General features: G+C 23.2%; 3 protein-coding genes across 9 annotated transcripts; 2 read left to right on the top strand and 1 right to left on the bottom strand.

Annotated features, from left to right (window-relative positions):
* Nucleotides 1-197: 197 nt before the first annotated feature.
* LOC122512942 (rabankyrin-5) lies at nt 198-24,361 on the top strand. Its single transcript, XM_043629105.1, has 14 exons — nt 198-986; nt 1,191-1,872; nt 1,945-2,143; nt 3,311-3,414; nt 3,662-3,921; nt 4,238-4,387; nt 11,513-11,916; nt 14,367-15,086; nt 19,596-19,868; nt 20,222-20,663; nt 20,828-21,025; nt 23,158-23,398; nt 23,484-23,739; nt 24,071-24,361. Exons 2-14 carry the CDS (start codon nt 1,869-1,871, stop codon nt 24,198-24,200), a joined length of 3,381 nt encoding a protein of 1,126 aa, XP_043485040.1. The 5' UTR covers nt 198-986; nt 1,191-1,868; the 3' UTR covers nt 24,201-24,361.
* Nucleotides 5,468-9,665, bottom strand: LOC122512950. 7 transcript variants are annotated; one of them, XM_043629185.1, is made up of 5 exons: nt 9,331-9,665; nt 9,071-9,120; nt 7,035-7,477; nt 6,149-6,322; nt 5,468-5,901 (listed from the first exon to the last, which is right to left on the bottom strand). In XM_043629185.1, the coding sequence occupies exons 3-5, from the start codon at nt 7,081-7,083 to the stop codon at nt 5,630-5,632; spliced, it is 495 nt and encodes a 164-aa protein (XP_043485120.1). In that variant the 5' UTR covers nt 7,084-7,477; nt 9,071-9,120; nt 9,331-9,665; the 3' UTR covers nt 5,468-5,629. The 7 variants fall into 7 exon arrangements, with proteins under 7 accessions (XP_043485120.1, XP_043485088.1, XP_043485102.1 ...); XM_043629153.1 differs by having other exon boundaries at nt 6,149-6,325; nt 9,378-9,663; XM_043629167.1 differs by having other exon boundaries at nt 6,149-6,325; nt 9,374-9,663.
* Nucleotides 16,511-18,676, top strand: LOC122512948 (tigger transposable element-derived protein 4-like). Its single transcript, XM_043629120.1, has 2 exons — nt 16,511-17,695; nt 17,797-18,676. Exons 1-2 carry the CDS (start codon nt 17,011-17,013, stop codon nt 18,621-18,623), a joined length of 1,512 nt encoding a protein of 503 aa, XP_043485055.1. The 5' UTR covers nt 16,511-17,010; the 3' UTR covers nt 18,624-18,676.

Genomic DNA, 24,361 nt, shown 5'->3' on the forward strand with positions numbered 1-24,361 from the left:
TGACAAATTAAGGGGTGTAAATTTAAACGTTAGATTTATGTCCAATTTTCATTTTGTTCATTCGTCGAGACAAGAATATCGTCCACCAATCAATACTCGAGATCATCATAATATTTAAGAAACATAAGGGTGAACTTACAATCGAGTCTCCCTTCACACCAGTGCAATTTTGAATTTTTTTTCTCCTATTTTTCTCTTTCCCTTAAATATTTACAGGAAAGTCCAATTTTATCAAACACCACAAACTTTTATAAATATTTCTTATTTGTTTTTCCAATCTCTCCACTAATTTTCTTCTGTAAATGAAAGAAATGGAAAAAAAGGATTCACGGGAATTTGAATTTACCGCCTAAATTGCGGTAAATCGCTCGATCGCTGTCAGTTCGATAAACATAACCTCAAAATTCTACTGTTTTGGAGAAGTTTCTTATCAGAAAAAAAAATCTCAGTGAATTAAATCGGAAAGGCGAATGATATATTGATATGCACTGTAAAAAAGACCAATGTTGAATTACAATCGGGTCGTTAATTTTAAATTTTCCAGTTTGTAATTTTACTACGGTACACGTAATAATTTAACACCCATATAGTATTTTCACAATTAAAAAGTAAAATTATTACGCTTATCGTTGTAAATGTGTCACGCGTTAGTAAATGTACATCCCGAATGTTTAATCATTTCGTGATACATTGGAAACTTTTCGCTTCACGTATAACGTTGTATGTTAGCAACCCAACCGTAAAAATATTTTCGTGTGTTAAGTAACTTACAGCTGATAGTTTTACCGACAGTATGTAGAATTATGTAGCTGTCTGTAAGTATACATTCGAATATGATATTTTTTGCCCGAATGTTTTTCTACACTGCGTGACGATGAAGTGGCATATAAGAAACTATGCGCATAGGCAAACGTTAATATTTTAATTTTAATTTATTAAAATTTCGACAATTTTAAGAATTTAAAGATTAAAGGAAATTTGTAAAGGTAAGTTCAAATTCTTAACATTTTTCATTTCTTAAATTTGAAAGATTTCTTTTTAATTTTTCATATATATCAAAGTTAATAAGGTAATGTCTTTTAACCTAAAAAGAGACACGTTTTTAATGATTTTTTATACTTAAAAAATTTTATTCAACTGTGTGAATTTTCTGTATGAAAATAATTTTCAAACATAAAAAATTTTTTCAGAATATCTTCATGGACTCTATTGCTTAAGCAGCTCGTATTTTTTAAAATTAAAGTGGAAAAAGTATTTGTTTTTCCTGTTCTGTTGGGGAATTCGTTAACTTTGTACAAATGACAAAAAAGCTACAAATGTGATTTGTATATTATAAATATTTAATATATTTATTTATTTCTTACATTTTTCCTTTATTTCCTTTTTATAATTTAACCTTTATGTAATACAAAATAAATATAAAAAAAGAATAATTTTAAAATGCAGCGAAATTATTATGTAAAATTACCGACGAGTGGTCGATTTACAATTTGATGCGAAATCACATAAGAGAGGTTATGTTACGAACGGTAAGTAAGTTAACATTCGGCTGTAATAGTACTACGTCATACGTGAAGCGAAAAGTTTCCAACGTTACACGTTGTAAATTTACATTGGGCTTTTTTACAGTGCATGTATAAAGAGACTTTTACTTTAAAAAAATAGGGGCGTGTTTAATAATTATAAAGAAAACCGGGCGAAGTGAGTGTACTTATGTTTATATTTGTTGTTAAACTTGAAAAGCATACAAAAATAGATTGAAGTGCAAAATATGTGTCAATTTCATTTATTGCAATGAAAAAGGCAAGAAGAAAACAATTGGAATAATTTTTGTGTGTTGAGTACCTAATAGAAAGTATTGTAAAATTATGGGTAAGTTATTCTTTTTTGTTTCATTTTTTACACTTTTCAATGGAAATATAATATTTTGACATAATATTTAAGATGATTCGGTTGAATCGCAAAAGTGGCAACAACATTTGTCACTTTTACGTGAACAATATTTGACACTTTACACGGCAAATGCGGAACTTCAACAAAAATATGCCGCACTTGTCGCTGTTCAGAGTGAAAAAGGAGAATCGGGATTTATTGGAAGACTTCTTGCTGCTGTTGCTTCTCTTTATTCACAACAGAATTACAGGTAAAAATATTTTTTATTTGCATCTTTTTTTTTGTAATTCAATCTTTTAATTGACATTTAAATAGTCATTAAAAATAATGGATTTATAGAAGAATTTTAGTTATATACATTTTAAAAAATTGAATTTTGGAGAAGTTGCAAATAATTGTAGAAATTCAATTATTTCCAATACAATTTTAATAATATTTCTCGTAAGAATTCAATTATTTTTAAAAATTTTAATAAAATTCCTCTCATGAATTCAATTATTTAAAATACAATATTAATTAGTGATAAAATTATTTACAAGCGTTCTTTTCAACGCAATTTTAATTAAATTTTTCCACAAAATTTAAATATTTTTGGATATATTTTAATAAACTTTTTTGAAACAATTTAATTAATTTCCAAATTTTTAATTCAATTTAATTAAAGTTTCATGAAAGAATTCAATTATTAAAAAAAAATTTTAATAAAACTCAATGCAAATGTTTAATTATTTTCAAAAGTAATAAAATTCTTCGCAGTAATTCAATTTAAAAATTTTGTAAAATTCTCGTCAAAATCCCAATTATCTTTATAAATAATAAAATTCTTCTCCAAAATTCAATTATTTTGAAAAATTTTCCTCATTTCAATGATTTATAATATCTACTATTTTTTTTAAAAATTACTCAAAAGAATTAAATTATTAGAAAAAAATCTAAGAAAAATTGTGGTCAACATTTCAATTATCTTTATAAATAAATAGCAAAATTCTTCCACAAAAATTCAATTATTTTGAGAAATTTTATTAAAATCCATTGCAAAATTCAATTCTTTTCGTAAATAATAATAGTATCTATCACAAGAATTCAATTATTTTCAAAAATTTTAATAAAATTCATGGCAAAATTTCAATTACTTTCAGAAATTTTAAATTCTTTCATGAAATTCAATTAAAATTGCATTGAAAATAATTTATTTCTTATAAAGAATTGTATCTAAATTCGTAAGAATAATAATTTAATTCTTTCGAAGAATTTTATTAAGATTTTGTAAAATAATTAAATTTTATCGAGATATTTTTTTAAAAATTGTACCTATTAAAAATAATTGAATTTTTACCAAAAAAAAAAATTTTATCAAAATATTTGAAAATTTGAATTTTCCATACTTTTAACTAATAAATAATCATTTTCCTTTCAGTGATTTAATTGTAAAATTGAAAGATCGAGACGTACCAGCTCATAAATTCGTTCTCTGTGCTCGAAGTGATTATTGGTCTTCAGTTCAAGAAAAATCAACTCTTGGTAAAATCACATTTTTTTATTAATTTAATCAAGCAATGAAAAAATTAATAATCTTAATTATATTTACCGTCACTTTTCTTTTACTGCATCAACCCTGAAATATTTTACTTTTTGTTTTCTTTTTACTGTAATATTTTTAAAAATTTCACTTAAATAAATAAATAAAATAATGAGTAATTATTACCATTATCAATGTTAATAAACAAAATTTTATTTTTCCTATTAAATTAATTTACAATACTTTCAGATTGGATAGATTTGGATTCACACGTGGGAACTGTATTATTAAAATGGATTTACACCGATTTAGTTGAACAGGAAAATTTAACGCTCGAATTAATGAAAGCGGCGTCGAATTTTCATTTAAATGAACTAGTGGAGAAATGTGAAATTTATTTAATTGGAAAAGTTGAATTGAAAGATTGCGTTTCACTGTATACAGTTGCCGAAGAATTGGGAACACAAAAATTACGCGATCACTGCAGTTCATTAATTTCCGCTCATTGGGTAAAAAGAAGAATCAATATTTAAAATTTTAAAATTATTATATTTAATAATTAAAATTATTTATTATTTTTTAAAAATTTTAATAAAATTCTGCTGTAGAATTAAGTTATTTTCGTATAAATAATAAAATTCTTCGCAGGTATTCAATTATTTATATTTTACGATTATTAATGACTTTCAAGGAATATTATTATAAAATAATAAACTCTCAGAATACTCAAGTTTTTATTATTTTTTTGTATTTCTTGTATTTTTTATTTTAATTATAGATAAATAAATATTTAATTAAATTATTCTCAAAATCTTAATTTTTCAGGAGGACTTAACGGGTGAGGACTTTAAGGAAATGCCAGGAGCTCTTTTATATCAATTATTACAAACAAAAAGTAAATATCCATTGCATTCGGCGGTTCGTCTTCAGAGGGAAGACGTTGTTTTTCTTTATCTCATTGAAAATAATTCCGAGGTATGTTCAATTTTTATTTTTTTATTCTCTCTCTCTCTCTCTTTTTTTTCTAGTTTTTCTTTTAGTTTAAAAAAAATGTTTTTATTTATTTTTCTTTCTTTTATAAAGAAGGAAAAATAATAATAAATGTAAAATTTTAACTATTATTCTTTATAAAAAAGTATATAATAATTTATTATTTTTATATTATAGAAAAATATAGCTCTTTTACTTTTTATAGAAAAGAATAAGCTTTATATTTTTTTTTATAAAAATAATACTTAATAGTTAGATTTTTATACAGAAGAAAATAGTTTACATATTTTTGTTTATTTATTTTGTTTATTTTTTTTTACATATTTTTTTTCATTAGATAAATAAAACAAAAATGAAAATATAAATATGAAAGAAAACAATATAAACAACAATATCTGGGAAAATAATAATTTAAACATGAAAATATAAAAACACTATAAACACTAGAAACAATATAAATGTAAAAATATAGAAACAAAATATAAAATTACAGAAGTAAGAAAAATACAAAAGAAAAACAGAAACAATATAAGTATCGAAATACAGAAACATAAAATTAAAAATTTATAAAGTAAAGTTTAAACATTTGAAGTTAAATTTTAAAAATTAAAGTTTATATCGTATTTCAATTTTATTTACTTTTTTCTTAGAAATAAAATTTACACATATTTTATATATTTTTATTTATTTCAATTCGGTGTATATAAATAGTTTTTTGAATATAATTCATTTTTTTCTTTTGTTCTATTGTAAATATTTAAAACAAAATGACGGTATTAATTTACTAATCGTGTAATTTCACTATCTCAGACTACTTAACAAATTCGTTAATTAATCTTCTAATAGAAGTTTATCACAATTTTTTGGCTTTGTTCAAAGAAATAAAAACAGCCCTGAATTTCTTACGATCTTCCTGTATAAACAAATCGGTTGAAACAATTATTATTTATCGTTATATATTTTACAACTTTTTTTTCTTTCATTTATTCTTTTTTCTTTCTTTACTTAATTTTAGAAAATTTAAAATTAATTTAATTCGGTTAGAGACATTAATTTTTTTCTATCTCTCTCTCTCTCTCTCTCGCTCGACCCTTGAGTAGAAAAATAATTTACACTTAAATTCTAAGAAAAGGAGGTTGAAATGAAAATTTAAAGTTTAGAAAAATATTCTATATGTTCATTGTTTTTAGTTGTGATAGAATTTTTTTTTTCCTTCTCTTTTTAAATCTATAATAAATATGAAGTAACTAATGCCAGGGGAATAAAAATAATTAACTTGGATGTAAAATGAAGAGATGAAATTCCATTGCAATAATGTGTATTGCAATAACAATATGTTGCTGGACCAGTTGGTGAATTTTTATCGATATCTTGAACGCAGCCTGGCTCATAAAGATATCGTTGAATATTATCCCTGAGTTCCCATTGTTTATTTTTTAAATAATGTTCGGGGTCATTTTGCGGTGCGCAACCACGATGAACGACTCTCGTTATTGTCGCTGTAAAAAGGAGAAAAAATTTATCGAGTTCATATAATATTCGGAAAATGAATTAATTTTATTAATTATATTAATTTTATTATATAAAAATAAATATAAATAATAATTTAATTATAAAGAATTTCGTTTTTATAAAAATTAATTTTTATAAAATTATATTTTCTTACTTTTTTTTAAACCAAAAGGAATAAAAATTATTTTCTCTTTTGTTTACGTTTAAATGAATTTAATATTTCTCTCAACTTACTTCCATTGGCAATTGTTAAGTGAGTAATTTTTTTCTCACAAAATGTCGATGTGTAACATTGAACTTTAAATTTGAGACTTCCATCGAAAGCCGGACAATCAATATATTCCTTTCGCCTATCATCTGGCTCCAAGGGACATTTGTAACACTCAATATATGCTTTGGCAAAATTAGCTACTGAAAATGAAAAGAGAAAGAAAAATTTGAAAAAAAAGAAAAATATTTATAAATTTAATAAATTGAAAATTAAAAATTTAAAGTTAGAAATTGAAACTGAAAGATTAAAAACTAGAAATTAAAAATTAAGAATTGAAAGATAGATTTTGAAATTGAAAATTGAAAATTAGAAGTTTAAACTTGAAAATTATAAATTAAAATTAAAAATTGAAAATTGATAATTATAAATTAAAATTTGAAAATTGATCATTAGAAAACGAAAATTGAAAATTAGAAATTAAAACTTGAAAATTGGAAGTTAGGAATTAAAAATTAGAATTTAAAAACTAAAGATTGAAAACTAGAAATTAAAATTTAAAAATTTAAAATTTAAAATTAAAAATTGAAAATTAAAAATTGAAAATTGAAAGTTAGAAATTGAAACTTAAAGATTGAAAAATAGAAATTAAAAATTGATAATTAGAAATTAAAAATTAAAAATTAGATTAAAAATTGAAAGTTAAAAATTAAAAATTGAGAATTGAAAGTTGGAAATTGAATCTTAAAACTTGAAAATTAGAAATTAAAAATTGAAAATTAGATTAAAAATTGAAAGTTCAAAATTAAAAATTGAGAATTGAAAGTTGGAAATTGAAACTTAAAACTTGAAAATTGGAAATTAAAATTTGAAAATAAAATGTCGAAATAGAAAAATTTTGGAATAACGCACTTGAAAGAAGTAGGAAGAGCGCTATGAAGATATTAAATTTGTGTCTCATTTTCACAATTGTCACTAACTGAGCACATGCTTAAATAATTAATGGCGAATATATATTGTTGTTGAATTTTTAGTGAGCGCAGGTTCGATAAGCACTGAGTCATAAAGACATAATCAAGTGACAGGCGTTCACCGTAACTGCATTCCACCAATATGACTAGAATTTACACATGTCTTCGTTACTAATTCCCTCACTTCATTGTCTCTTTTTTTTCTCCGTTTCCCTCACTTCTCCTCTCACTTTTTTCCTTCTATTTCAGAATTATGTTAAATAATTTTAATCCATTCTCCATTTAGCAACATATTGTATTATTATTATTTCTATATTTCTCTTCTCAATTTTACATTTATTTCAATTTGTTCTCCTTTGAAACACTCGATGAATTCCAAGTTACCTGAAATTATAATTTGTTAGCTTATAATGAAAATTATTATAAGGGTATTATTATAATTATAATGTTCTATAATTTTACTTAAATTTAAAAATAAAAAATTTTTCCGTTTTCTTTTTTTTCACTCTATTTTTTGGTGTTTTTTTTTTGTTTTCTATTTTTCGCTACTTTATTTTTCTCTCTATTTTTTTGTTTGTCTCACTTTATATTCTTTGTATTTTTTATTTTTGTAACTTTATTTTTCTTTATCTGCGGTTTCTTTCCACTATTTTTACAGTTATTTTTCTCTTCAGTAATTTTTTTATCTTCCGTTTCATTTTTTCACTTCCACTTGATTTCCATTTGTACTTTTTTTAAAAATATATTTAGTTTTCACTCAATTATTTTTGTAAAATTTAATTGCTTTCGGAAAATGTAATTCTTTTGGAAATGTTCAATTATTTACAAAAAAATTTTATTACTTTCGAAAAAATTGATTATTTTTAGAAATAGTTTTTTAAATATTCAATTAATTTTTAAAATTTAATTGATTTCGAAAAAATTGAATTCGTTTGGAAAAATTCAATTATTTTGAGATATTCAATTATTTATCAAAATTCAATAGATTTCGAAAAAATTGATTTCTTCAGAAAATTTAATTTTTTTCAATTATTTAATAACTTTTTCAAAATTAAATTGCTTTTGAAAAAATTTAATTGCTTCGAAATATTCAATTATTCTTCAAAATTGAATTTCTTTAAAATAATTGAATTATTTCCAAATATTCAATTATTTATCAAAATTCAGTAGATTTCGAAAAAATTGATTTTTTCAGAAAATTCAATTTTTTTTTTATCTAATATTCAATAACTTTTTTAAAATTATTAATTTCAAATTATTTATTCAATGTAGAAAAAATAGAATTTCTTTGAAAAATTCAATTATTCCTGAAAATTAAATTTCTTTGAAAAAATTCAATTATTTCGAAATATTTAATTATTCGTCGAAATTCAATGGTTTTTAAAATATTTATTCTTTTCAAAATATTTTTTTTTTTAAGTTCAATTATTTTATGAAATAATTTATTGTTTTCAAAAAATTTTAATGTCTTGAAAGATTTAATTTTTAAGGGAAATTTGCTTTTAAAAAATTTAATTCCTTTTGAATTGTTCAATTATTTTTGTTGAAAGTTCAATTGTTAGCAAAAAATTCAAGTGTTAGAGAAAAATTCAATTGTTAGAGAAAATTTCAAATGTTTGCGGAAAATTCAATTGTTTTCGAAAAATTTAATTGTATTTTCAATAAATTTAATTGTTTTAAATTATTTTAAATATTAAGTTACTAAATTAAATAATTAATTTATTTTTCAATATTGAATTATTGTTTTCAAAATTTGTATTTTGTTCCCTATAATATTCCATTATTTTCCACAATTCAATTAATTCAAAATAAACATTTATTTAATTTTCCAAACTAAATTTTTTAATTGAAATTAATTTTTGCTTTAAATAAAAAAACACAGAAATTTAATGCATAGGAAAAAAAATAATAGTAAAAAAATAAAACGAGAATTAAAAAATTTACTTCAAATTTGGTTTTCGGAGCAAAACACTTTACCGTAAGTTTTGGATATTCATCAAAAATATTCCTTCAATTTCTTGGCAACACTGTATCCATAATGTTTATAACAAAAGAATATTATTTATTTAAAAAAAAAAAATTTTTTTACGTATAAAATTTGAGATTTTTAAAATTTTCTTTATACGTAAAAAATTATTTTTTCTTAAATAAGAAAATATTTTTTTTATGAATAATAAAAATCATTTTCATTCTTCTATTTTTTTTCACTATGAAAATTGATCGAGTATCACACGCACTTGACCTAATTCACATTATTTTTGTTATTATTGTTATTATCACCAACGTGTGCGTTGTGTTCGTTCCTCTCTCAAGTATAAAAGTGAGAGTTAAAAATTTGAAGCAGGGAAAAATTTTTTAATTTCCGAAATTATATTTACTTTGATTTATTTTAAAATTTTATTTCCAATTTTTGCCCTGGTTTTTCTCTAAATTTCCAAAGAGTGGAAAAAATTAGCAAATTTTGAAGTTTGATAAATAAATTTAAAAATGGAAATTAATTCTTTTTTCTCGTGCTTCTCTCGTGCCCGGTGAATTGATAACCACACGATGGTTGTATTACATATAGCGAAGAGAGTCAATGTTTCAATAGTTTCTGCCACGTCATTTCCCCCCTTTTACTTCTCAGAGAGCGCGAGACCCGAAACAACTTCCATCCTTTTTTTTTCAACCGTGTTTGGTTTCTCTCTCGAATGCAGGAAAATCAGACACAAAACAGATATATTTCTTTTTAATATAAAAATATTTCAAATTCTTGAAAAAAAATTTTTTTTTTCTTTTATTTTAATAAATTTTTATTTTTTCAATAATTTTTTTATTCAGTGCAATAATGAATATTTTAATAAGTGACATTTTTATGAAATTTTATAGTCAGAAGAGAAATTAATTCAATTAGTGGCGAAATATTAATTACTTTTTCCGTTAAAAAAAATTGACCTGAATTTTTATATTTATAAATTTAGAGGGAATCCCTTTTCGATATAGATTCGACCTTGCCTCATTTTGTGCCCTATATCTACCGGGTGTTAATTTACAGTTGAAAATTTTGTCCTGAATTACTTTGGCACCTGGGAGAATTTTTTTTTTTACTTTTATTTATATTAATTAATTAATTACTTTATTTATTTATTTTTGAATAAGAACTTTAATTTTTGAATACATTTGGACTCAAAATTAAAAAGATTCACTTACTAACTAATTAATGAAAATTATAAATAAATAAATCAATTATTATTAACTATTATTTTCATAAAAAGGTAAAAAAAATTTTCAAACTTTGAATTCTTTTTAAAAAATTTGATAAAATTCTTCACAAGAATTCAATTATTTTCATAAATAGAATTCATCGCGAGAATTATTTTCTTAAATAATAAAATTTTTTTACAGAAATTTAATTACTTCCATAAATAATAAAATTTTTTACAGAAATTCAATTTATTTTCATAAATAAAAAAAATTCTTTTTATGAATTCAATTATTTAAAAAAATTTTAATAAAATTCTGAACAAATATTTAATTATTTTTTAACAATTTTTTTGGAAAATAGTCGAAAAAGACGTAAAAGTCATTAATATCTAAAGCCTGGACAATTTACTATTTTTGTGAGTAAAATTATTTTCTTTTTTTTTTTTTCGTTTTATGAAATAAAAATGAGAAAAAAAATCTTTTGCGTAAATAAAACTGAAAAATACTCTGTGTGCGGCGGAACGGAAAATTCAATAAGGAAGAGATATATTATTTTACAGTGAATTATTTCCGAGAGTTTATTCGTAGAATAAAATTATGTATAGAAATGTTGTATTTGATCAAGAAGCGTATATAAAATGTTCTATTTTAATTTACAAGTAATTTTACTCGTTTATGTGAGCGGATAAATAACATCATTGTTTTATTTCTTATTATTATTATAGAGAGAGAAAAAAAAATAAAAATTCATAAAATATGACTCAGATCTAAACGCAAAAAAAATTCGAATGAAAATAAAAATTCACTGCTTTTTATATAATTCTTTTAAAAATTACACACGTGAGTCAGTTTTAAATATAGAAAGACACTAATCTAATCAAAAAAAAAAAAAGAAAAGTATATATTTGTTTCATATAAATATGAATCGTTTTAATTTCCAAAATAATTTATTGTTGCCACGTTCAAATTATTTATTTCACAATATTATTAACTAAATTTGAATTAGTAAATATTTTCACTAATTAGAACAAAAGTACTTTCTCAAAAAATATTAAAAATAATTAAATTAGAGAAGAATTTTAGTTAAAATTTCTAGAAAATAATAAAATTGAAGTAGCGAATAAATATTAAGTAAAATAATTAATTAGCAAATTAATAATTAAGTGAAATAGTTAATTTGGCGAAAATTAATTTATTAATGAATAAAAGAAATTTAATCTCTTTTCTCTTTTTCAGCTTCCAAAAGCAGTGAATGTCGTGGATCAAAAAGGTGAAACTGCATTGGAAGTTGCATTAAAATCACGTCAACCATCATTGGCACGAACATTAGTTGAACATCAGGCAAATTTAAGTTCAAAAGATACAAATGGCTTGACATTATTGCAATCGGCGATATTAAAGGGCGATTCATATTCAGCTGAATTTATTGTCGATCAACTTGAGAATAATGGAAATTTACAAAAATTAAGTGAAACAGTGAAAATTAATGATGAAAGTGAAAAGTTGGATAAATATCACGATATTCAAGGTTGCACTGCACTTCATTTAATTACAAAACATAATTCCTCGGATATGATTGCAGTTGCCAGTCGATTACTTCAAACTGGTATCAATCCAAATATTCAGGATAAACGCGGATGGTGAGAGAATTTTTTTTTTATTCCTTAATTCAAGAATTTTGATTTTTATTTATTGGTTTTTTTTCATATTACATTTTTTTTATATTAAACACTATTCTTTTCAGGAATTCAATTATTTTCAATACAATTTAAATAAAATTTCTTAAAAGAATTGAATTATTTTTTAAAATTTAACAAAATTCTTCGCAAAAATTAAAATAATTTTTAAATTTTTGATTAAATTCCTCGAAAAAATTCAATTATTTTCGAAAATTTTAATAAAATTCTAAACAAGATTTCAATTATTTTCATAATCAATCAAATTTCTCAAAAGAATTCAATTAATTTTTAAAAAAAATTTGATATAACTCTCAACATAAAATCAATTATTATGAAAAATTTTGATTAAATTCTTATGAGAATTAAATTCTTTTCAAAACAATTTTAATAAAATTTCTCTAAAGAATTCAATTATTTTTTTCAAAATTGGAAAAAATTCTTCGCAAAATTTTCGAAAATTTCAATAACATTCTTTGCAAGATTTCAATTATTTTCATAATTAATCAAATTTCTCAAAAGAATTCAATTACCTATTTTTAAAAATCTGATAAAATTCTTCGCTAAAATTTAAATTTTTTAAAACATTTTCATTAAATTCTTTATGAGAATTGAAATATTTTCAATATAATTTTAATTAAATTCCTTGAAAATATTCAATTATTTTCGAAAGTTTTCAATGAATTCTTAGTAAAATTTCAATTATTTTCATAAATTTATAAAATTGCTTGGAGGAAATTAATAATTTCAAAAAATGTTCATGAAATTCTTTGCAGAAAGTCATTAAATTTGGCAAATTTTGATAAAATTATTTATGAGAATTGATTTTTTTCAAAATAATGAAATTTTTTGCAGGAATTTAATTATTTTAAAGGATTTTAATAAAATTATTTACTAAAATTTTATTATTTTGAAAAATTTCAATAAAATTTTTTATAAGAAAAAAGTTAAATATTTGGAAAAAATTTAATTCTCTTCCTTTTTCTTTTTTTTCGTATAAAAATCCAATTATTTTAAAAATCTTTTAATTTGATTCTTTATAAATATTTACTTATTTTTAATACAATTTTAATGAAATTCTAAGCAAAATTTCAATTATTTTCATAATTTATAAAATTTTACGTAAGAATTTAAATATTTTTAAGAATTTTAATAATGTTCTTGATAGAAATCAATTATTTTAAAAAAAATTTTTCAATAAAATTCTTTGAAAGAATTCAATTACTTTGAGAAATTTTGATAAAATTATTTCAGAAGAATTCAATTATTTCCAATATAAAATTTCAATTGTATTTCTCCGAAAAATTTAATTATTTTCAAAGATTTTAATAAAATTCTTTGAAAGAATTCATTTATTTTTATAAAGATTTAATAAAATTTCTTGCAAGAATTCAATTATTTTCAACAGAATTTCTTGAAGGAATTTAATTATTTTCAATAGAATTTGAATAATATTTTTCGAAGAAATAAAAAAGTTGTTTTTGAAATTTTTGAAGAGGATTAAATTATTTTTAATACAATTTTTATAAAATACCTTGAAAGAATTAAATTATTTTTAATTATTCTTTATAAGAATTCAATTGTTTTTAATTATTGTTTATAAGAATTCAATTATTTTCAATTAAATTTTAATTTAATTTCTCGAAAATTATTAATTGTTCGTAATTTTAATGAAATTCTAAAAAATTATTTTTGTTATTATTAAATTTTTAAAACATGAAATTAGAATTTTATTAATTTAAAAATTCGAAACATTTAAGAAGTTAATTTATCCAAAAAATAAGGAATATTTTTTTTTTATTTATTTTAGTTTTAATTTTTTTTTTTTTTTTTATAGTAAAAACAAGTTGTTCATTTCATGATCATTAAGCTTCCTCAATATAATATATACCAATTGTTTAATTTTTTATTTTAGAATAATTATTTTAAAGTGTTAAGCTAAAATGTCAAAAAATACAAAATTTCAATTTTTTGTGAAAATTTAAAACATTTATTAATTCTATAAATTTTGATAAAATATATACTTTATATACATGAATCGATTCGTTTTTATGTCAGGAATGCAATTTTGACAAGAATTAATAAAAATTTTAATATAGAAAAAAGTTATTTCAAAAAATCCAAAAATTCATTTTTTCAAAAATTAAAAAATTGAATTCGGAAATCGACATCACTATAAGGCTTCCTTTATGAGGAAGCAAAAATATAATAAATATCTTAATAGTGAAAAGAATAATAAAAAATATAGTTTTTTGAAAAATTAAATATATAATTATTGTAAATTGTAATTAAATTTATTAATTTGTAATTTTTTTGAAATTATGAATCAAAATACTAATTATTCACTAAATTTGTCTTTCGATTATAGATTTATTTTTCTTGTAAATTATATAAATTTTTGCATATTTTTCCAGGACCGCTTTGCACAGTTGCGTCACGGAGGAAAATGACGCGCTCCTTGATCTTCTTCTTGACACAAAAGAATTGAATTTAAATAAAACAACAAATGACGGCCACACAGCATTAAGTTTTGCCCTCCTCTCAAAACCATTCAGTAAATTAATAGCAGAGAAAATTCTCGCTAAAGGTGCAAATTCAAATCCAATTTACGACGAGAGTGGCGACACGTTATTGCATATTTTAGCGCATGAAAAACAAGAGAATGCAGCACTATTTCTCATTGAGAATAATAGTGGTGATAAAAATTTACTTGTCACAAATAATGATGGTAATTCGATACTTCATGAGGCGTGTAAAAATGGTTTGGAACAATTGACACGTGTTTTATTGGCCAAGGAATTGTCGACGACAACATTTACAAAATTAACCGGCGAAGCGCCAATTCATTTGGCTGTGACGAATTTATATATTGGCGTGGTGCAAGCATTATTGGAGGCAAAGGACGCGCAATTGCAATTGAATTTAAAGGATAAACAGGGCGAAACACCGTTGAGTCTTGCTATTAAGGTTTCACTGAAGAAGGCGAGGGATATTATTGTTGCGCTCATTAAAGCGGGCGCTGATATTAATCAGAAAAATGAAAAGGGATTGACGCTATTGCATCAGGCTATTTTGAAGGAGGACTCGGCGACTGCTATTTTTTTGCTGGAAAATGGAGCCGATATTAATGCAAGGTCGGGGAGATTCTTATTATTTTTCTTTCTCTTTTGAAAATTTTTTTCAAATATTTTGTCCGTAAATTCCCTAAAGATCCGTAAATTTGCTTCAAGTCCATAAAAGTCAATTTTTTTTTCTAAAACGTCCGTAAAGTCCCGTAATTGGTTTGAAAAAGTACGAAAAGTTGAAAAATTGTGCGATATAATTTGGAGAATTTTTAAGACGTTGCAAATAATTGCAGAAATTCAATTACTTTCAAAAGTAATAAAATTTTTTCTTAGAAATTCAATTATGTTAAAACATTTTTTTAAATTCTCGTCAAAATTTCAATTATTTTCCAATATTTTTCTGATTTCAATGATTTTCAATTATTTTAATAAAATTTTCTAAAAAATTTCAATTATTTTCCAAAAATCTAAACAAAAATTGTCCACATTTCAATTATGTTTACAAATAATTAGCAGAATTCTTCGACAAAATTCAATTATTTTCAGAAATTTTAATAAAATTTATTGCAAAATTCAATTATTTAAAAAAAATAAATAAAATTTATGGCAAAATTTCAATAACTTGCAGAAATTTTAAATTCTTTCACATGGGATTCAATTAAAATTGCATTAAAAATAATTTCGTTCTTATAAAGAATTGTTTTAATATTCTTAAAAATAATAATTGAATTCTTGAAGAATTCTTTCGAAGAATTTCATTATAATTTTAGAAATAATTGAATTTTATCGAGACATTTTTTTAAAATTGTGTTAAAAATAATTGAATTCTTGCAAAGAATTTTGTTAAGATTTTTTGAAAATAATTGAATTTCTGCAAAGATTTTTATTATTTAACGAAAATATTAACATTTTAAAAAAATTTTTGAAAGTAATTGAAGATTTGCAAAGAATTTTGTTATTTTCAATTTATACTAAGAATTATATTAAAATTTTTTAAAATAATTGAATTTCTGGGAATTTTTCACAAGAATTTAATTATTTTTGAAAATTTTAATAAAATTCTTTTTAGGAATTGCATTATTTTCGTAATTAATAAAAATTTTTGCAGAAATTCAATTATTTTTAATACAATTTTATTCGAATTCCTAGAAAATTGTAATTATTATAAAAATTTTTATCAAAATTCGCCAAAAGAATTCAATTATTTAAAAATTTGTTGTTTATATTCTTTATGAGAATTCAATTCTAAGAAACATTCAATTATGCAATAAATTATTTATTTTTGTATTTAGACAATTGAATTTTCGTAGAATTTTCTAATAATAATTTTTTCTAATTTAATTAAATTTTCTAATTAAAATTTTAGATAATAATTGAATATTAAAAACAATAAAACATATTTTTTTAGAAATAATTAAATTTTAAAAAGGTTTTAAATTAAAATCATTAAAAATCTGAATTTTTCATACTTTTAAATTATAAATTATGTAGAACTAATTTTTTTGAAAAATTTTAATTAAAAATTCTGTAAAACTAACTTTTCTTTGAAAAATATTAATTAAAAATTCTGTAAAACTAATTTTTTTGCAAATTTTTAATTATACAGTCGAACCTCGCTAACTGAGACTTGTCTAACTGAGAAACCTCTCTAAGTGAGAGGAATTTTCAGGTCCCGTCATTTTTACATGCAAAAACCTCCATAAGTGCGAATTTGTAACTGAGAATCATTTTTCTTGATAAAACCTCTGTAACTGAGAGAAGCGCGCTTTTCAAACCTCTATAACTGAGAATCTTTTCTATATTATAATTTTCTAAAGGTCAATATGAAAATAGGCAGTAATTAAAATTAATTTTAATTACTGCTTATTTTCATATTAACAAAGGGTCTTTCTTCAAAATACAATTATACCTATCAGACAAATTTAAATTTAGTTTCAAAACGACTGTGACAAGAAGCGCTTGCGAATCACATAGTTTATTTTTAATATTCAAAATGTCAAAGAGTAAACTTAAATCTTTTTCATTAAGTGAAAAACTAAAAATTATAAAAGAGATTGAAAGTGGAAAAAAACGAAGTGTAATAGAAAGTGAATTTAGTCTATCAACTGCCACTTTCTATAGAATATTAAAAGAAAAAGACTCTATAAAATCGCAGTGTTTTGAAGGTCGTGGAAATATGAAAAGAAAACGGTTAGTTGAATTTCATGATCTGGAAAATTGCCTTGTGGAGTGGATTAAACAAACTTTAGATAAAAATATCCCTTTGGATGGGCCCTTGTTAAAAGGAAAGGCTCTAGATTTTGCCAAAAAACTAGGAGTTCAGGAATTTAGAGCAAGTAATGGTTGGTTAGATAATTTTAAAAAACGACATTCTGTAGTTTTTAAAAAAATTGTTGGGGAAAGTAAATCTGTCGATCAGAATGTATGCGATCATTGGATTGAATATTTGCCAACTCTTTTAAAAGAATATAACCCAGACAACATCTACAACGCAGACGAGACCGGATTATTTTTCAAGTGCCTTCCGGATAAAACATTTACGTTTAAAGGACAAGATTGCAAAGGAGGAAAACAAAGTAAAGATCGCCTTACTGTTCTCCATTGTGCCAATATGACAGGGACAAAAAAATTGCCTCTTCTCTTAATTGGAAAATCAAAAAAACCTCGATGTTTTAAAGGTAAATTATTTATTTATATGTAAAGTGGTCTAAATATTAGGGTCCGTATTATTATCTGTAAATGAATTGATTATTTAACAATTTGTAATTTCTTTATACAGGTGTAAATACTCTACCCGTTGAGTATCAAAGTAACAGAAAAGCTTGGATGACGAGGCAAATATTTACGGAATGGCTACAAAAAGTTGACAAAAAAATGAAAAATGAAAAAACAAAAATTCTTCTCTTTGTAGACAACTGCACTGCCCACACGAATTTGCCAGAATTCAACAACGTAAAACTCGTTCTTTTGCCCGCTAATACTACCAGCCAATTGCAACCGTTGGATCAGGGTATTATCCACGCTTTTAAACGCCATTACCGAACACAAGTAGTCAAACATGCTTTAAAATGTATCGAGGAGAATAGTAACCAGGACATAAATGTACTTCATGCTATGAGATTTGCTCGAAAAGCGTGGTTTGCCATCACCGATGTGACCATAAAAAATTGCTTTAAAAAAGCTGGTTTTTGGAATGAAGAGGGATATGGACCAGAAGAAAGTCTCGTTGAAACTGTTCCTAGCAACGAAGAATGGAACACACTTGTGGCTGACGAAACAAATGTTATAACATTTGAGGATTTTGTACGAGTTGACGACAACATGCCTATTGCAGAAGAGCTGACAGACGATGACATTATTGCAAATTGTAACAACAATTTTGATGATGATGATTGTGAAGAAGTCGAGAATTCAACCATCGCAGAAGTTTCCATTCCAAAACAACAAGAAGTTTTAAGTGCATTAGAGACAATTCACAGATTTTTTGAATTTTCGACGAATATTAATGAATCAGTTTTTGACAAAATTTATGAACTTGAACATCATGTTAAGAATTGCACAACTAAAAAACAAACAGTAATAACAGACTTTTTTCCTAAAGCTTAATAACAATTAATAACAATTTTTATTAAATTTGTTAAATAAATAATTAAAAGGAATTTTTTATTTCGTAAAAGTAAAACTTTAATTAACAAAACCCTTACAATGCCTCTATCAGTGCAATAACCTCAGTAAGTAAGACAATCCGCTATTCGACCTTCGTAAGTGAAAACCTGTCTTACTGAGAAACCTCTATAAGTGAGAAAATTTTTTCGGTCCCTTGGATTCTCAGTTATCGAGGTTCGACTGTAATTCTTTTAAAATCATCAGCTGAATTTTTTAATACTTTTTTAATTATTAAAAATAATGGATTTATAGAAGAATTTGAATTAAAAACACTAAAATAATTTAATTTTGAAAAAGTTACAAATAATGATTGTAGAAATCCAATTATTTTTAAAAATTTTAATAAAACTCTTAGCAAAATTTCAATTATTTTCATAAATAATAAGTACAATTCTTTATAGGAATTCAATTATTTTCATAAATAATAAAACTCATGGGAGGATTTCAATTATTTTTAATACAATTTTAATCGAGTTCCTCGATAAATAAAATTATTCTTGAAAATTTTATTAAAATTCGCCAAAAGAATTCAATTATTTAAAAATTTTGTTGATAAAATTCTTTATGAGAATTCAATTTTAAGAAACATTCAATTATTCAATAAATTATTTATTTATTCATTTAATTTTGAAAACGTTTCAAATTAAAATCTTTGAAAATCTGAATTTTTCATACTTTTAACTAACAAGTTCTGTAGAATTAATTTTTTTGAAAAAGTTTAATTGAATTTTTTCTTGAATTTATTTGTAGTTTTTATTTTCTAAATAAAAACTTGCTTAATAATTGGAACTATGGAAAAATTTGGAATAAAAAAACTCTAATTTCACGTGAGAAAAGAATATCTCGATTGTTAATTATAATTATAATGAAAATATCGTTTTTTTAATTAAAAATCCTTTTTGTTTTTATTAGAACGGAAGAAGGAGAAACGGCTTTGCAACTGTGCGTTCATTGTCGACTTGGCGAGGTTGTCGAGGCACTTTGTGTTCGTGGTGTTGATACGACGACGGGATGTCCCTTATGGGACGCTTTGGAGTCGGATCAGGAAGACGTGGCCTCAGTTTTAGTCGCTCATGGCGCCGACACAGATTGCTGGGGTCCTGGACCCGACGGCTGTCAACAAACTCTTCTTCACAAAGCCATTGACGATAATAAAGAAGACATTGCACAATTTCTCATCAGAAGGTGTAAATTTTTGTATATTTTCTTCTGCTATTTTTATATTTATTTTCTATCTCTTCGTACTTTTTCTATTCTTTTTCTTTTCTGTCAATTTTTCTTTCTTTATTTATTTACTTTTTTATTTTATATTTATCTTATATTTTTTATATTTATTTTATATTTATTGAATTATAATTTTATTATTATAAAGAATTTATATTTCCTTTTTTATTTTTCTGTTTTCTATTATTCCTTTTTTTGCTATTTTGAATCAATAAGCCAATCGAGTAATAAAATAATTTACAATTATAAACCTACATATTTTTTTTTCTCTTGAAAAAAAAAATAAAATAAATTTTGAATTCTAATTTTTCCAGTGGCAGCGATCTAAATTCACCGCGACGTCCCGGTCCAAATGGAAGCGGTGGTGAGGAATCGCGTGACAATTGCTCGCCATTACATTTATGCTGTCAATGGGGATTGGAGAAAGTTGTCCAAACACTTGTTGAGCATGGCGCAAATGTAAATGCACGCGATTGCGATGGTAAAACACCAATGCACATTGCATTACATAATCAGCATTCGCAAATTATTTTTCTACTCTTGTGCCATCCAAATATTGATCTTACAATAAGGGACAAAAAGGGAATGAGTCCATTCGCAACGGCCTTAACAATGCGCAATAATAAAGCGGCTGAATCAATTTTGGATAAATTGCCAACAGCCGCCGAACAATTTGATAATAAGGGGAGAAATTTTCTTCACATGGCGATACAGAAAGACGATATGGAGAGTATTCTCTTTCTTCTCGCTATTCAGGTGGGGAGGACAAATTTTTTACTTTCTTATAAATGTTCCTATAAACCAAAAGTGTAAATATATTAATAATAATCATTGTATTCTGATAGTTTTATTAGAGAACTAGAAAATGTGAATATTATATTATTATTTTTTGTAATTTTTAAATTGTATTTTAATTGCAGGTGGACGTGAATTCTAGAGTGCAGGACGTGACGCAAACTCCACCATTGCATCTTGCTTCGATATCCGGAAATGAAATGCTGGTGCGAAGTTTATTGCTCGCTGGCGCTAGGATTAATGATATGGACGCTCACAGAAACACAGCATTGCATGCGGCAGCAAAAGCCGGCAACGCTCCCGTAATTTCCGCCCTTTTACAGGTCTGATTTTTCAAAATTCGACAACTTCTTCTTTCCACAAATTTTTTCTAAATTCCGCAATTTAATGTTTAGTAGATGATAAACTAGATTTTTTGCAATTTAATTGCAGAAAGTAAAGTTGTTTTTTAATATTTAAAGAATAGTAGTCTTTAATTATTTGACGACTGAGTGGATAGAATCATCATTATATTTTATAGTGATTTTAATAATCTTGCAAAGAATTTTATCCAAATTTATATAATATTTTGAGAAAAACAGATTTTTTACAAATTTTAGTTCAGTTTTTTTAAAAAAATTAAAATTAAAAATCAATTAATTAAAAAATGTTTAAAAAATTGAAAATTTGAAAAATCATATTGTAAATAATTGAGTCTTTGTAAAGAATCTTATTAAAATTATTTGAAATAATTAAAATTTTGAAGAATCTTTTTTTAATATTTTAAAAATAATTTGAACTTCTAGTTTTTGAAAAATTTTTAATGGAAATTTTAAAAATAATTTAAATTTCGAAGAATTTTTTATAAATATTCTGAAAAATTTTTTAAATAATTGAAAATTCGAAGAAGTTTATATTCTTATTCTGAAAAAAAATGTAGAAATTGATTTTTTGGAGAATTTTAATTGAAAATTTTAAAAGTAATAATTGAAATTTCGAAGAATTCTTTTATTAACATTCTAAAAATACTTTGCAAATCGAGTTTTTGAAGAATTTTAATTGAAAATAATTAAAAATAATTAAAAGTTTGAAGAATTTTTTTTGTAAACGTTATACAAAAAATTTAAAAATCAAGTTTTTGAAAAATTTTAATTAAAAATAATGGAAAATTCGAAGAATTTTATATTCTTCTCAAAAAAAATTTTTAAATCGAGTTTTTGAAGAATTTTGATTTCCAATTTAGAAAATTATTGAAATTTCGAAGGATTGTTTTAAAATACTTTAAAAATGGAGTTTTTTTTTAAAGAATTTTAATTGAAAATTTTGAAAATAATTTAAATTTCGAAAGAATTTTTTATAAATAATTGTTTTATTATTATTCAATAAATACTTTAAAAATAGATTTTTTTAATAATAGGAATTGAATATTTTGAAAATAATTTAAATTTTGATTTTTATAAACATTCAGAAAAAATTTAAAAATCAATTTTTTTAAGAATTTTAATTGAAAATTCGAAGAAGTTTATATTCTTAAACTGAAAAAAAATTTTAAATTGATTTTTTGAAGAATTTTAATCAAATTTTTTAAATAATTGAAATTTTGAATAATTCTTGTGTTAATATTCTAAAAATACTTTGCAAATCGAGTTTTTGAAGACTTTAAAATGAAATAATTGATAACGATTGAAATTTCAAAGAAGTTTATATTCTTATTCTCAAAATAAATTTTAAATCGATTTTTTTAAGAATTTTGATTGCCAATTTTGAAAATAATTGAAATTTTGAAGCATTGTTTTATTATTATTCAAAAAATACTTTGTAAATCGAGTTTTTTAAAAATAATTTTAATTTAATTTTACTATTTATAAAAATAATTGAATTCTTTCGAAAGATTTATTAAAATTTTAGAAAATAATTGAATTGTTTTTAAAAATTTTACAACGAATTAAGACAAAAATTTTATTATTTCGTTAAATTTTATTGAAAATATATGGAATTTTTTGCACAGATTTTACTATTTAAAAAAATATTTAAAATGTTTTAAAAGACCTATTAAAATTTTAGAAAATACTTAATTGAATATTGTTTCCTGAAATTTTATTGAAATTTTGTTGAAAATAATTGAATTTGTTGCAATTACTATTTATAATAAAATAATGGAATTCTTCCGAAGATTGTTACTATTATTTATGGAAATAATTGTTTACTTGCGAAGAATTATATTAATATTTTTGATAATATGATCAATAAGAATTAATTGTGTACTTAATAAGTGAATTTTTTAAATTTTGATTATGAGATTATTCAAAAATTTCTATTTGGAAATAGAAAATTTTCATAATAATAAACCGAATATCACGTTCCGCTCGTAACATTTGCTAGTATTTTATTTTCAAATTAAATTTCTACTAAAATTTTTACTAAATTTTTAGAAATTAATTCTGAATTGTTTCTTCTTTTTTTTCATTTTCCTTAGAATAATGTGAATTTTGATGCGGTGAATGCCGATGGTGATAATGCTCTGCATGTCGCTGTGAGAGAGGGTCATGTGGCTGTTGTAAGAGCACTTTTAACTGAATGCACATTAAACGCTGAGGCCGTGAATTTGAAGGGAAGAAATCCACTTCATGAATTGGCACGATGTGGGAGAGATAATGCAGCGACAATTTGCGAACTTTTTCTCGAGTGCATGCCTAATTATCCCCTCAATAATTCAGGTTTGTATATTTTTTTCTCACTTCACAAAAAATAATAAAAGTAAATTAATTACTTTTTTTTTGAATATGCCAAATTTCTTTCTAGATTTGGATGGAAATACAACGTTATTAATTGCCTATATGAAAGGAAATGGAAATTTGTGTCGAACTCTCGTTAAATCTGGAGCGTGCCTTGGAACAATGAATAAAGATGGAATTACGATATTTAATTATCAAGTGGCTACAAAGCAATTGCTTCATCGTTTACTCGATTCGCTGACACAAGAAGCTCCATGGGCGGAGAAAGATCTATGCCTGGAATGTGGAACCAAGTTTTCCTTGACGATGAGAAAACATCACTGGTTTGTTAATTTATTCTATAAATAAATCTATCTTTGATGCAATTTCATTTCAATAGGAAAAGATTTTAGGGATTAGAAATAATATTCTAATCTTTCAAATTATATAATAATTCATAGTCAACATATTTTTAAAAATAATTAATTATTTTTTCATACATATATACAAATTTCAGAAAAGAAAATCAGTTATTTAAAACTCTTAATTTAGAAATTCTGAAAAAATTTGCTTTTTGAAAAAATATGATGAACATTTTTCGAAGATAATTGAATTCCAGGAAATAATTTTTAAAAAATTGAAACAATTTATTTTAATAAAAAAATGTATTTGCAGCCGCCACTGCGGACGAATTTTGTGCAGTAAATGCTCAGGACAAGATGTTCCGATCTTGAAATTTGGACTAAATAAACCAGTGAGAGTTTGCTCGGTATGTTTCGATGTCCTACAAGTTGGTGCTGAATAATTACGAAGACTGGTCTATTATTTCATTTTAATTAAAGTTTATACAGCAAATTTTATCATTCCAAAAAAGCAAAGTTTATTTTATAAGAATACAATATTGTATATCGATATTTAGTAGATATTTTATGCCATAATTAAATAAATAAATATATATTTATAATA

This window comes from Leptopilina heterotoma, unplaced genomic scaffold (assembly GCF_015476425.1).
Source record: "Leptopilina heterotoma isolate Lh14 unplaced genomic scaffold, ASM1547642v1 Lhet_1, whole genome shotgun sequence".
Classification (NCBI taxonomy): Eukaryota; Metazoa; Arthropoda; class Insecta; order Hymenoptera; family Figitidae; genus Leptopilina; species Leptopilina heterotoma.